Source organism: Lampetra planeri, chromosome 18 (genome assembly GCF_965212315.1).
Source record: "Lampetra planeri chromosome 18, kcLamPlan1.2.h2, whole genome shotgun sequence".
Lineage (NCBI taxonomy): Eukaryota > Metazoa > Chordata > Hyperoartia > Petromyzontiformes > Petromyzontidae > Lampetra > Lampetra planeri.
The window spans coordinates 8,352,807-8,364,627 of record NC_136124.1 but is presented as its reverse complement, the minus strand read 5'-3'; the positions used below and the strand labels follow the sequence as shown (position 1 = coordinate 8,364,627).

Sequence of the window (11,821 nt, the reverse complement as noted above, 5' to 3'; positions counted from 1 at the left end):
CAAGAGACTCACGATGTCCGACGTTCCGAGTGGCAGCTTCTCCTCCTTAAACTCCAGACAAAGCTGCCCACCCCCCCCCCCACCCACCACCGCACGCAGAACTTGAAGCGAAACGTCGGGACATCGTTCTGAACGGCACGCGGCACAAACCCGAAAACCCCACACGGGAGAGCGACACAGCAGCCAGCAGCAGAGCCGAGAAGGCACCCACCCACTCGGCAGCAGGGCGACTGATCACCAAGCACAAAGTTTTTGCGCGATGCCGATACGAGCGACAACCTCGGGCATGCGACCGTGCCCAGACAAAACGGACGCCGCCAGAACATCCCCGGAGCTCCCAACTCCCAGTCCCGATGCGAACAAACAAACGAACAACAACAACAACAACAGCAGCCGCCGCCGCCGCCGTGGTAAAATGCACACAACAAACAGCACTGCGCGGCAAAGACTCGTTCATTCACAGCAGTTAATGAATACACGCGAAGTGAATCGAGTGGCGTGCCGCTTGCGGCTGCGGCGATACGGGGACCCGGACGGGTGCCGAAGCGCGACCGGGAGACTCGTGGATTTGATGCGAATCAAACACGAGTCCGGATTAATCCCAGCAGCCCCCCCCTCCCGCCCCACCAAGGCGTGCACACCGCGCGCACAGACACACACGGACACACAGGGACACACCTCACCACCACCACCCCTACCTCGAGCCGCTGCGCTGATTGGCGCTCGCTGTGGCTGACATCACTTGCGGACGGATAGGAGGACGCGAAGCGATGAGGGTCTCTCCGTCACTCCAGCCCGTGTCCACACACCGGCAAGTTAACATCGTCCTTCGTGGTGTCGCCAGCCACCCCTCCTCCTCCTCCTCCTCCTCTTTATCCTCCTCTATCGCCATCACTATCACCAACGAACACCACTATCACTAACTACCATCACCATCACCACCGCCGCCCCCTCTGCCACGATACCCAACATCTCCACCCCCACACCGAATGCGCGCTCGAGCACGGCTCCGCGCCCGTGCATCATCGCCTTCTTCATCATCATCGCCTTCTTCATCATCATCATCATCAGCAGCAGCAGCCACTACGCTGCTCAGGTGCCCAATCATCACCATCAGCAGCATCGTTCTCCTCATCATCATCATCATCGTCATTCAGGAAATCCGAGCAGCCCGTGGATTTGCAGGAGAGAATTAACGAAGTTGCGCGCCTCGTTCAGAGCGTGACGCAGAGAGAGGGACGGAGGGAAGCGCTCAATCGCCTTCTTCTCGTCCGTCCGGCCGCACTCCGCCGATCCGCGCCCCTCGCTCCTCCGCGCGTCTCTCGTCTCGTCTCCCCGACCTTCTCTCTGCGGTGAGTTCGCCAACGGGCGCACCAGCGGCTCGCCACGGCCACAGCAGCGACATCAACAACAATTAAACAACAGGCTGGTCACGGCCGCTCCCGCGCGCGTCGCCCCCTTCGAGAGATTCAGGGTCAGGAGAAGAAGAAAGATTAAAGAAATCCGATTCTCAATAAATTAAATCAACCTCGGGTCAGCGGCACCACCGGAGATAAAATGTTGGATGTTACTCCACGAATGTAACAACGCGCCAGGGCCGTCAGGGACTTAGCGGCCGTGACGAGTATCCACGTTGCTGTGAGCTATCTCGAGTGTGTTGTCCTCTGTGGGCCATATCCAGTGTGTTGTGTTCTGTGGGTCATGGACAGTGTGTTGTGTTCTGTGGGTCATGTCCAGTGTGTTGTGTTCTGTGGGCCATGTCCAGTGTGTTGTGTTCTGTGGGTCATGGACAGTGTGTTGTTCTCTGTGGGTCATGTCCAGTGTGTTGTTCTCTGTGGGTCATCGCCAGTGTGTTGTGTTCTGTGGGTCATGGACAGTGTGTTGTGTTCTGTGGGTCATGTCCAGTGTGTTGTACTATGTAGGTCATGGCCAGTGTGTTGTACTGTGTGAGCCATGTCCAGTGTGTTGAATTCTGTGGGCCATGTCCAGTGTGTTGTATTCTGTAGGCCATCGCCAGTGTGTTGTTCTGTGTGGGCCATGGCCAGTGTGTTGTGTTCTGTGGGCCATGGATAGTGTGTTGTTCTCTGTGGGTCATGTCCAGTGTGTTGTACTCTGTGGGTCATGTCCAGTGTGTTGAATTCTGTGGGCCATGTCCAGTGTGTTGTATTCTGTGGGTCATGGATAGTGTGTTGTTCTCTGTGGGCCATGTCCAGTGTGTTGTACTCTGTGGGTCATGTCCAGTGTGTTGTATTCTGTGGGTCATGGATAGTGTGTTGTACTCTGTGGGCCATGTCCAGTGTGTTGTACTCTGTGGGTCATGTCCAGTGTGTTGTGTTCTGTGGGCCATGGATAGTGTGTTGTTCTCTGTGGGTCATGTCCAGTGTGTTGTACTCTGTGGGTCATGTCCAGTGTGTTGTGTTCTGTGGATCATGTCCAGCGTGTTGTGTTATGTGGGCCATGGATAGTGTGTTGTTCTCTGTGGGTCATGTCCAGTGTGTTGTACTCTGTGGGTCATGTCCAGTGTGTTGTATTCTGTGGGTCATGTCCAGTGTGTTGACCTCTGTGGGCCATGTCCAGTGTGTTGTATTCTGTGGGTCATAACTAGTGTGTTGTACTCTGTGGGCCATCGCCAGTGTGTTGTTCTGTGTGGGCCATGGCCAGTGTGTTGTGTTCTGTGGGCCATGGCCAGTGTGTTGTGTTCTGTGGGCCATGGCCAGTGTGTTGTATTCTGTGTTGGTGGCGAGGTTTAAATTCGACTTGCGGCGTGTTCAGTCGGAGCGGAGCGAGGGGGCACAACGCCTCGGAGTTTGGGGCGAGGAGTGAACAGCGCGTTGTGCTCCGCGTTGTGCTCCATGGAGCGCAGCCGCGCGCGATTCCCACCAGATCGCGGCATTGTGCGCGCTCGGCTCGTTGTTCGGAAATGACGGCGTCGCGTGGATGCGTGTTCCATTAATTGCCTAGGCGTGGTGGTGGTGGCTGCCGCGACCAGGCAGGAGGGGTGTTTAGGAGCTGCGCTCGGGTTTCCCAAGGCGGGTGGGCAGATGTGCGGGCCTCGGTTGTGTTTCGGGGCAAAGCGACGGCTGGGGGCGGGCTGAATGAAAGAGCCGCACCGAGAAAAGTCGCTTCCAGTTAAACTTCTCGGCGAGTGTTGGGGGCACGGCGTTTGGTGGAGTCGCCGTGCAGGTACCGAGTCGCACATGGAGGCGGCTCTAAGAGCATCGGCAGCCTCGACTTGCAGCGCGCAAGATGCTATCTCGCTAGGTTTAGGGCGGGAGGAAACCTGGTGGCGACTCATTTACCAAATGCTATCAGCGTTTAATTAGGAAATTAATTACTTGAAAATAAACCATTTGTTATCGGTCTGATCCATTTGTCGATTTTTTTTGTTAATCATTTCAACTTTCGTATATCGAAATTTTGAAAAATATATATATGTGTGTCTAGTTATTCGTGTTCAATTATTGCGCGCGTCTCATCGCATTGGCGTTGATGTGAGTCATCCTCAGTGTCGCGATGTTAACAGCACAACCCGAAAACTCACCTACGCGGGTGCAGCGCTAAAACAAGCGGCACTGTTAGTTGTGTGTGTCTGTCTGTGTGTGTGTGTGTCTGTGTGTGTGTGTCTGTGTGTGTGTGTGTCTGTTTGTGTGTGTCGACTCAGCCTCAAATGAGTACCTGGTGCGGTGTGTAAACATCGCCACTAGAGAGACAAAGGCGGCCGGGCGTGGTGTTGGCCACCCACCCCCTCGTGAGCCGTGCCGGCCTTTATAGGTACTCGCTAACAGCACTTGCCCCTACAGTCTGTGAATGCTATACGGGGGATCTTTGTATCGTGTGTGTGTGTCTGTTTGTGTGTGTCTGTGTATCTGTGTGTGTGTCTGTGTGTGTGTGTCTGTGTGTGTGTCTCTGTGTGTGTGTCTGTGTGTGTGTCTCTGTGTGTGTGTCTCTGTGTGTGTCTGTGTGTGTGTCTGTGTGTGTGTGTGTGTGTCTCTGTGTGTGTGTCTCTCTGTGTGTGTCTGTGTGTGTCTCTGTGTGTATGTGTGTGTCTGTGTGTGTGTCTGTGTGTGTGTGTCTGTGTGTCTGTGTGTGTGTGTCTCTCTGTGTGTGTGTCTCTCTGTGTGTGTCTGTGTGTGTCTCTGTGTGTATGTGTGTGTGTCTGTGTGTGTGTGTCTGTGTGTCTGTCTGTGTGTGTGTGTCTGTGTCTGTGTGTGTGTCTGTGTGTGTGTGTGTCTCTGTGTGTGTCTGTGTGTGTCTGTGTGTGTGTGTGTGTCTGTGTGTCTGTCTGTGTGTGTGTGTCTGTGTCTGTGTGTGTGTCTGTGTGTGTGTGTGTCTCTGTGTGTGTCTGTGTGTGTCTGTGTGTGTCTCTGTGTGTGTGTCTGTGTGTGTGTCTCTGTGTGTGTCTCTGTGTGTGTGTCTCTGTGTGTCTGTGTGTGTGTGTGTCTGTGCGCGTATTGCGGCACGCGCCCACGGTGTTTCTTCATCCTCGGAGCTTCGCCGTGCTCCTGTTCGGCGTGGGCGGAGGAGTTGCAGCGCTGTTTGTCACAGCTCGTTTATAATTAACAAACACAGGCGGCCCGGATTATCTAATTACACTATCAAGCAGTCATTTATTTAAATCAATTCTTCATCACAGAGACGGCATAATTAATCATGTTCGGAGCGAACGCGCGCGCCCCATTCATTCAGCACCGCGGAACGCGCACGTGCGCGTTCCATACGCCATCGCCTCCAGCCCGAAATAAAAAAAAAATTCCCCAGCATATAAAAGAAATGCTTCAGAGAATCGCAGCGATCAAAGAAATTAGCATTTTAATATATCTCGTAAATTAGGATTTTTTCCCAAAAGCTTTGCTGATTAACTTTAAAGCCATGCATGGCCACGGTGGCGCGCATCGCCCCGTGTCGCCTAATCCCGCGTGCGTGTTTCCGAGCGCCCGCGACTTACACAACAAAAACATTTGCGGACGCAAAATCTCGATTCACACACCACGCATATCACACGCACCCCCCCTCCACCTCCTCCTCCTCCTCCTCCTTCTCTCCAGCGCGCTCAACGAGGCGACGGCTCATCTCTTCCGCACGGCTCGCTCGCTCGCTATCTGTGCCGTCGCTGCTGAACAGTTGCGCTCACCCGCAACTTTTGCGACATTTCAACATCTCCCAAACAACGTGGCAAAATCTTTGCTGCCAAACTAACTTGCAGGCGCGCGCCTGCGTGTGCGCGTGTGTGGCTGACATCACTCGTCCCGGCAGTCTGTTAAGGCTATACGGGGGATTTTTGTTCTTTGCGTGTGTGCGCGTGTGTGTGCGTGTGTGTGCGTGTGTGGCGATACAGTCCGCGTTGCCATTTGCGTTCGGGCAGAAACGATGCCTCGGTGTGGGTAGACATGAAATGCGCCGCAATTGACGAATTTCCAGAGTCCGAACTCCCCCCCCCCACCCCCCTCCGTTGACTCGGCGCGCTTCGCCTGGCCGCTCGTCCGAACCCAACCACCAGAGTCGCGCGCTTTCACGAACTCTTCACGAACTCTTCACGAACTCTTCATGGACAACTTCGCGGAGCGCGCCGTCCGTCCAGCTGATCACGGCGCGCGAACCTCGAGCAACAGCGGAGCGCCGCTGTCGTGCCGCTGACTCGCAACGCAAACGGCACCCCGAGAGTTCATCCCGCGCTAAGATCCCAGGGATTGTAGCCGAGCTGACGTTTTTAGATCCGCGCGTACCTCGGCGATGGCGGTGATAAGTATGATGGGGTGGGGGCATTGTGATTACGCATTCATAAGTTGCGCTCGTTGTTTCATGTGTACGGGGTTAGAGCTGACCGCAAGCGCGCACTCGTGGGCTCTCGATGGTATAATTATTGAATCGATAGCTGCGTCCCTTGCTAAGAACACTGCGGATAAAATTTTTTAACGAGTGTGTTTTTGTTCTAAACACATACATAAAGCAGGGCAGACGTAGCAACACGGACACATAGACGTACGCGATACAGACATAGCCGCGCAAAATACGAAACCCAGACTCTGCAAGGCCCTGCTGGATAGACGATTACAATGACTGTAGTAATGATGGCAGTGGTGGTGATTATGAGCATGATTATTATTGTTGTTGTTGTTGAGTTGTTACACGATGGAGAGAGCTAGCGGACATTGCCTTGACCTTAATTTTGGAGCTTTCGTGACTGCAGGAATTATTCTTTGGTTTCTTTCGGTTAAGTCACGTCTAAAGATAAAATAATAAATTATAATAATAGCATATTATTTTAATTTATTATTTTATCTTTAGACGTGACTTAACCGAAAGAACCAAAGGACATTGCCTTGACCACCAACCCGTCCCTGCGTGAGCGACAGCCCCGTAACAGGACGGAGCAGCCATCACAGCGAGGTCCATAGCGGCTCGTGACCACAGCCAATAGAAGTTCACAGCGCAAGGCATCCCCGCACCGTGTTGGCCGTGGGGGATTGTTTGACCATACTTCACCACGCTGGTCAGCGTGCAGTGCGAGTTGGTGGTGAAGGAGGAGGAGGAGGAGGCGGGGCAACGTAGAGGGGGAACTCGGCTACGATTTAAACTCGCACGCTGACGTTAGCCGCGGCCGGGAATCGAACTGCGGTGTCTGGGGTTGATAGTGCAGCTTCTCAGCACGCTCCGTACATAGAGGAGGACGCGAGGCGGGCAACTGGTGGGCAGGCCTCGCCTGAAGAGGAATCCTGAGACTCCTGGAGGCTGTAACCGTCACATACATAATTTATGAAATTCGTTTAAAATATAAATGTAATCTAACTCGCTACATTACACAAACCTCTAAGGACATACTCGTATGCATCTCCGCATTCATCTCTCGTTAACCATTACGGCCGTACGATCCTGGACCAAACTCAGTAGGGCACGGCTTCATTTCTCACTCGACTGGCTTGGACTAAGGGGTTATCGGCCTAAGGCATTACCACTTAAAAGCTATTTATTTAGAACTGCTTTTTTGTGTTTCATTTGTTGTCATTCCCCCACACCTCCGATAAGTACGGTTGGCTACGTGCGGTGTGAAAGAAGTTCAACATACATACAAAATACGCATATCTGTCGTAACAATAATACGAATCCTAAATTACTGCACCCTATATTGCTACAATCTCATGAACACACCGCAGAATCATGAGGATCAAATAAGGCGCGATGGATGTGCCGGGCCGTTCTGGCTGAAACGAAGCCCTGTCTGTACAGTACAACGAATATGCATCAATGGTTGAATCATTGGGGTCGGACACGCGCGCGGGTGCTTAGCGCTAAGCATGTGCAACCACGGACGTTAAACACTCTAAGACTAATTCTAGATTTGAAGCTTTCGTGACTGCAAGGATTCATACTCTTAGGTTTTTTCGGTAAAGTCACGTAGGTAAAAAATTAAATTAAAATTGTATAAAAGTAATAATAGAAATAAAATAAAAGATACAGTAAATTTAGCTGTGAGGGTCCCACCTGATGACGGAGACTTGTGTTGCCTCCGAAACGTCGTGATGTATTATTTTATTTTATTTCTATTATTACTTTTATTAATTTTAATTTAATTTTTTACCTACGTGACTTTACCGAAAAAACCTAGGAGTACTCTAAGACTAGTTTTTATTATTTTAGCAGGTAAGGCCCGCTGAGCTCTTTAGCAATTTTTTTCAGAAGCAACCTCGCGATCACCAATGATAGCTCGGCGAAGTTGGCTATCAGGTGGTCGTCTCGAGCAGCCAAACACACTAAACGCGTGTTTCTAAACTGTGGTGGAGTGAAACACCGGGGGATCCGGAGAAAGATTCACGCGGACACGGGCAGAGAGAGAGACACACACGCAAACTCCAAATATACAGCAGCAGGCCTCATGGTCGGGATCGAACCCACGACCTCCTGTAGACCAGGCGAGGCAGTTAACATCTCCTAGACACCGCAGCGCCCCAAGTTGGTGGTGGCAGCGCCGTTGGTGGTGGTGGTGGTTGCGGTGGTGGTGGCGGTGGTGGTGGTGGTGGTAGCGGTGGTGGTGGTGGTGGCAGTCGGCGGTACGAGCGCGTGTGGCCGCGGCGCGCGCCTCGACGGCTGCCGGACAGCGGCACGACATCAATCGCGCTAAAGGTCGCCACGATCAAGGCCCTTCGAGTGTAACCTCGAGTCGTCGCCCTGTCGCGTGCATTATTGATGAGCGCCGCTTCGGAGAGCCACGGCCAGCCGAGCCGGCGACACAAACAAACAAACACAACAGAGATGTAGCAGAGACACGAGATCCGTCGTGCAGCCTTCACGGACTGTTGGGGCAAGTGCTGTTAGCGAGCTCCTATGAAGGCCGGCACGGCACACGAGGGGGTAGGTGACCAACAACCAACGCCCGGCCGCCTTTGTCTCCCCAGCTGCGATGTTTACACACCGCACCGGGTACTCATTTGAGGCTGAATCGACCTAGGGGAGGCCCAGGACGGGTTCGGATAATCGTCACTGGCGATGGCCGTGAGCGGGAATCGCACTCGGTCCGCCGGGTTCGTAGCGCAGCACGCTAACCGCTACACCACCGCATACTTACACACACGCACATTCATCCAATCGTGATAACCGAGCGGACGGCCAAGGAACCTCGTGATGCGTGGAGATGGAGCGATGAAACCAGTTGTTGCGCAGGCGGGCGCTACGTGGATTATTCCATCATCGGGTGGCTTTGGGAGGCTTTCATCCAGCAGTGGATTGACCATGGCTCCTGCTGCTGCTGATGATGATGATGAATAGGCAACCCGTCTCAGCCACGTCCGATCGTAAGCGGACTTGGAAGTGCCCGCAACTTGTGCGAGGCTCCCGACTGCGGATGATTAAGTTAATCAATTACAGGAATGCCTAAATTACTCGATCACCCCCCCCCCCCTAATTATCAACTGTTTGTCTTGTAGAGACACACCGAGGGCGGTCCGCGTGCGAGCCTCGAGAGAAAGCGATCGACCTTCGCGTTCACTTTGACAACGCGTTCACTTTGACAACGCGTTCACTTTGACAACGCGTTCACTTTAACAACGCGTTCACTTTAACAACGCGTTCACTTTAACAACGCGTTCACTTTGACAACGCGTTCACTTTGACAGCGCGTTCACTTTGACAACGCGTTCACTTTAACGCGTTCACTTTAACAACGCGTTCACTTTAACAACGCGTTCACTTTAACAACGCGTTCACTTTAACGCGTTCACTTTGACAACGCGTTCACTTTAACAACGCGTTCACTTTGACAACGCGTTCACTTTAACAACGCGTTCACTTTAACGCGTTCACTTTAACAACGCGTTCACTTTAACAACGCGTTCACTTTAACAACGCGTTCACTTTAACGCGTTCACTTTAACAACGCGTTCACTTTAACAACGCGTTCACTTTAACAACGCGTTCACTTTAACAACGCGTTCACTTTAACAACGCGTCCACTTTAACGCGTTCACTTTAACGACGCGTTCACTTTAACGCGTTCACTTTAACGCGTTCACTTTAACAACGCGTTCACTTTAACGCATGAACGCCGTGACGTCACCGCGGTGTGATTCGTGCGATCGCGACCGGATCGCAACGTGGGCGCGTGTGCCAGTGACTCTCTCTAGAGAGTGACACTTTTTGTTGTTGTTGTTGTTGTCATCGTGATTATTACCGAAAAACATTTCCGTTGTCGTCGCACAACCGGTGGACACATACGCGAGCGAGCGCGCGCGCGCACAGCCTATTTGAAGTATGTTTGAATGAACTTTATCGAGGGTAATTTGCTGGACAAACGTCAGAACGCTCCATTGGTCTGTTACAAGGCGAGATGTCTGTGATGCTGCGTTGGCTGTGGTGCACAAATAACACGCGGCCGTAAAATAATACAAATAGGCACACACGTGCACAAGAACTCCAGAAACCTCGCCAGTTATAGTTCAACTTCTGGGCAGAGTAATTGACGAATGTCGAGAGGTTAAAAACAATTTCATCGTGAATATCAATTAACTAATTAACAGTTCCGTAATTGTGATGACTGTACTCTGTGGGGGCGAGAGAGATGGGGAGTCATCTCGCTCGCTCCTGACCACCAAACAAAGACAAAGACCCCCCGTGTAGCCTTAACAGACTGTTGGGGCAAGTGCTGTTAGCGAGTAGCACCTACGAAAGTCGGCACGGCACAAGAGCCGGAGGGAGGCCAGCACCACGCGCGGCCGCCTTTGTCTCCCTAGTGGTAATGTTTACACACCGACCTAGGGGAAGGCCCAGAACCGATTCAAATAATCGTCACTTGTGGTGGCCGTGAGCGGGAATCTAACCCGGTTTCGCCGGGCCCGTAGCGCAGTGCGCTAACCACTGCACCACCGCTCCCAGCTGACCACCACTAACCCCCTTCTCGCTCCCGACCTCCCCTGACCCCACCGATTGCGCAGGAGGCTGACCACGGGAGCGAACCTGCGACTCGCTCCTCGGGCATCACCGCCACTCCTCGTTCCCCTCGTCCAGAAGCTACCCCCACCCCGCCTCCCCCACCCCCCCAAGCAGCTCGAGCGAGGCGTCCCAGGCATGATGTCGTATCTCAAGCAGTCTCCCTACGCCATGAACGGCCTGGGTCTGGGCGCTCCGGGCATGGAGCTCCTCCACCATCCGGCCGTCGCCTACCCCGGTAAGAGAGCGTCGAGTCCGATGTGGAGTTGTTGCGACTCCTTCGGGGACGAGTGGTTCGGTTTTATTTAACCCGTTGATGGGGGTGGTGGGTCTGAACGCTCCTAGAGATGGCACGCGTGTTCCATTGGAACCTCTTTTTCCAGTAGCAAAATATGATAATTGGTTTTTTACCCTTTTATCTGGCAACAAAACTGACACCTTTTTTACGAGGAGTCATGTTTGCATTGACCACAATACCTGCGGTCGGAATGCAAACAAAAAACATAACTCTGATAATGTATGCACCGTCCTTGAAATTGATTGGTCCACACCCGAGACAGCTTTTCTTAGAGCCTAGTCTCACATGGTGTTGGACTAGATGACGCCAAAAGGCGCACAACTCAAAGACAATGCACCATCAGAGTATGAGAGCTCGGGGTAAGCATTTACACCATTAGAACCTCCTATGGCACGCGTGTTGTTGTTGTTATTGTCGGGCAGGTTTACAACTTTCCATAGATCTTCGTCCACTAGTGGATAGGCCGTGATGAGAGTGATACGCGCGTGGAGAGACGCGCGCTTGGAATTGACACAGGCGAGCGAGGCAGAGAGAGAGGAACACGTGGGTTAGAGAGAGAGATAGAGGTTGCGCAAGTTTACGACATCACCCCAAAGTGCTGAAGAGAAGCGAGTGGGGCTTGGGCAGAACGGTGGCGATGGTGGAGACCAACAACGGAGCGGCAGGCAGGTGCCGACGGCTTGGGGAAGCCTGCACCAGCAGTGGATAGATCACCGCTCACGATGATGATGATGATGATGATGTAGGATCTGGGCATGCAGGACGCGGGGCTCTGGTGCCTGGTGGCTGATTATGATGATTATGATGATGAGAATGATGATGATTATGATGGGAGACAGGGCTCGTAGCGCCACGTGTGATTGGTGGAGCTGCGCGTGTACTTCGTAAGAGAAGCATCACACGTTCACAGCGTTTGCACAGAAACGTCAAACATGCACGCGTATGTCAGAATACACATATATATACACAGTGCGTAAACACACTACGTATGTTATGTATATATTGCTACACATATAACCTTTGTAGCCAAATCAATATCGATCCACTGCTGGATGAAGGCCTCCCGCATAACCGTGTTGGTCATCAGGGTTTAGTGGGCCATACTTC

General features: G+C 52.6%; 1 protein-coding gene across 1 annotated transcript in view; it reads left to right on the top strand.

Moving 5' to 3' along the window:
• The first annotated feature begins 798 nt into the window (after window positions 1–798).
• LOC144723718 (homeobox protein otx5-A-like) overlaps window positions 799–11,821 on the top strand; it is a 33,300-nt gene continuing 22,277 nt past the window's right edge. Inside the window, exons 1-2 of the mRNA XM_078602658.1 lie at window positions 799–1,352; window positions 10,422–10,654. Coding sequence (XP_078458784.1) covers window positions 10,555–10,654 — 100 coding nt within the window. The 5' untranslated portion in view covers window positions 799–1,352; window positions 10,422–10,554. The remainder of the gene's footprint in view (window positions 1,353–10,421; window positions 10,655–11,821) is intronic.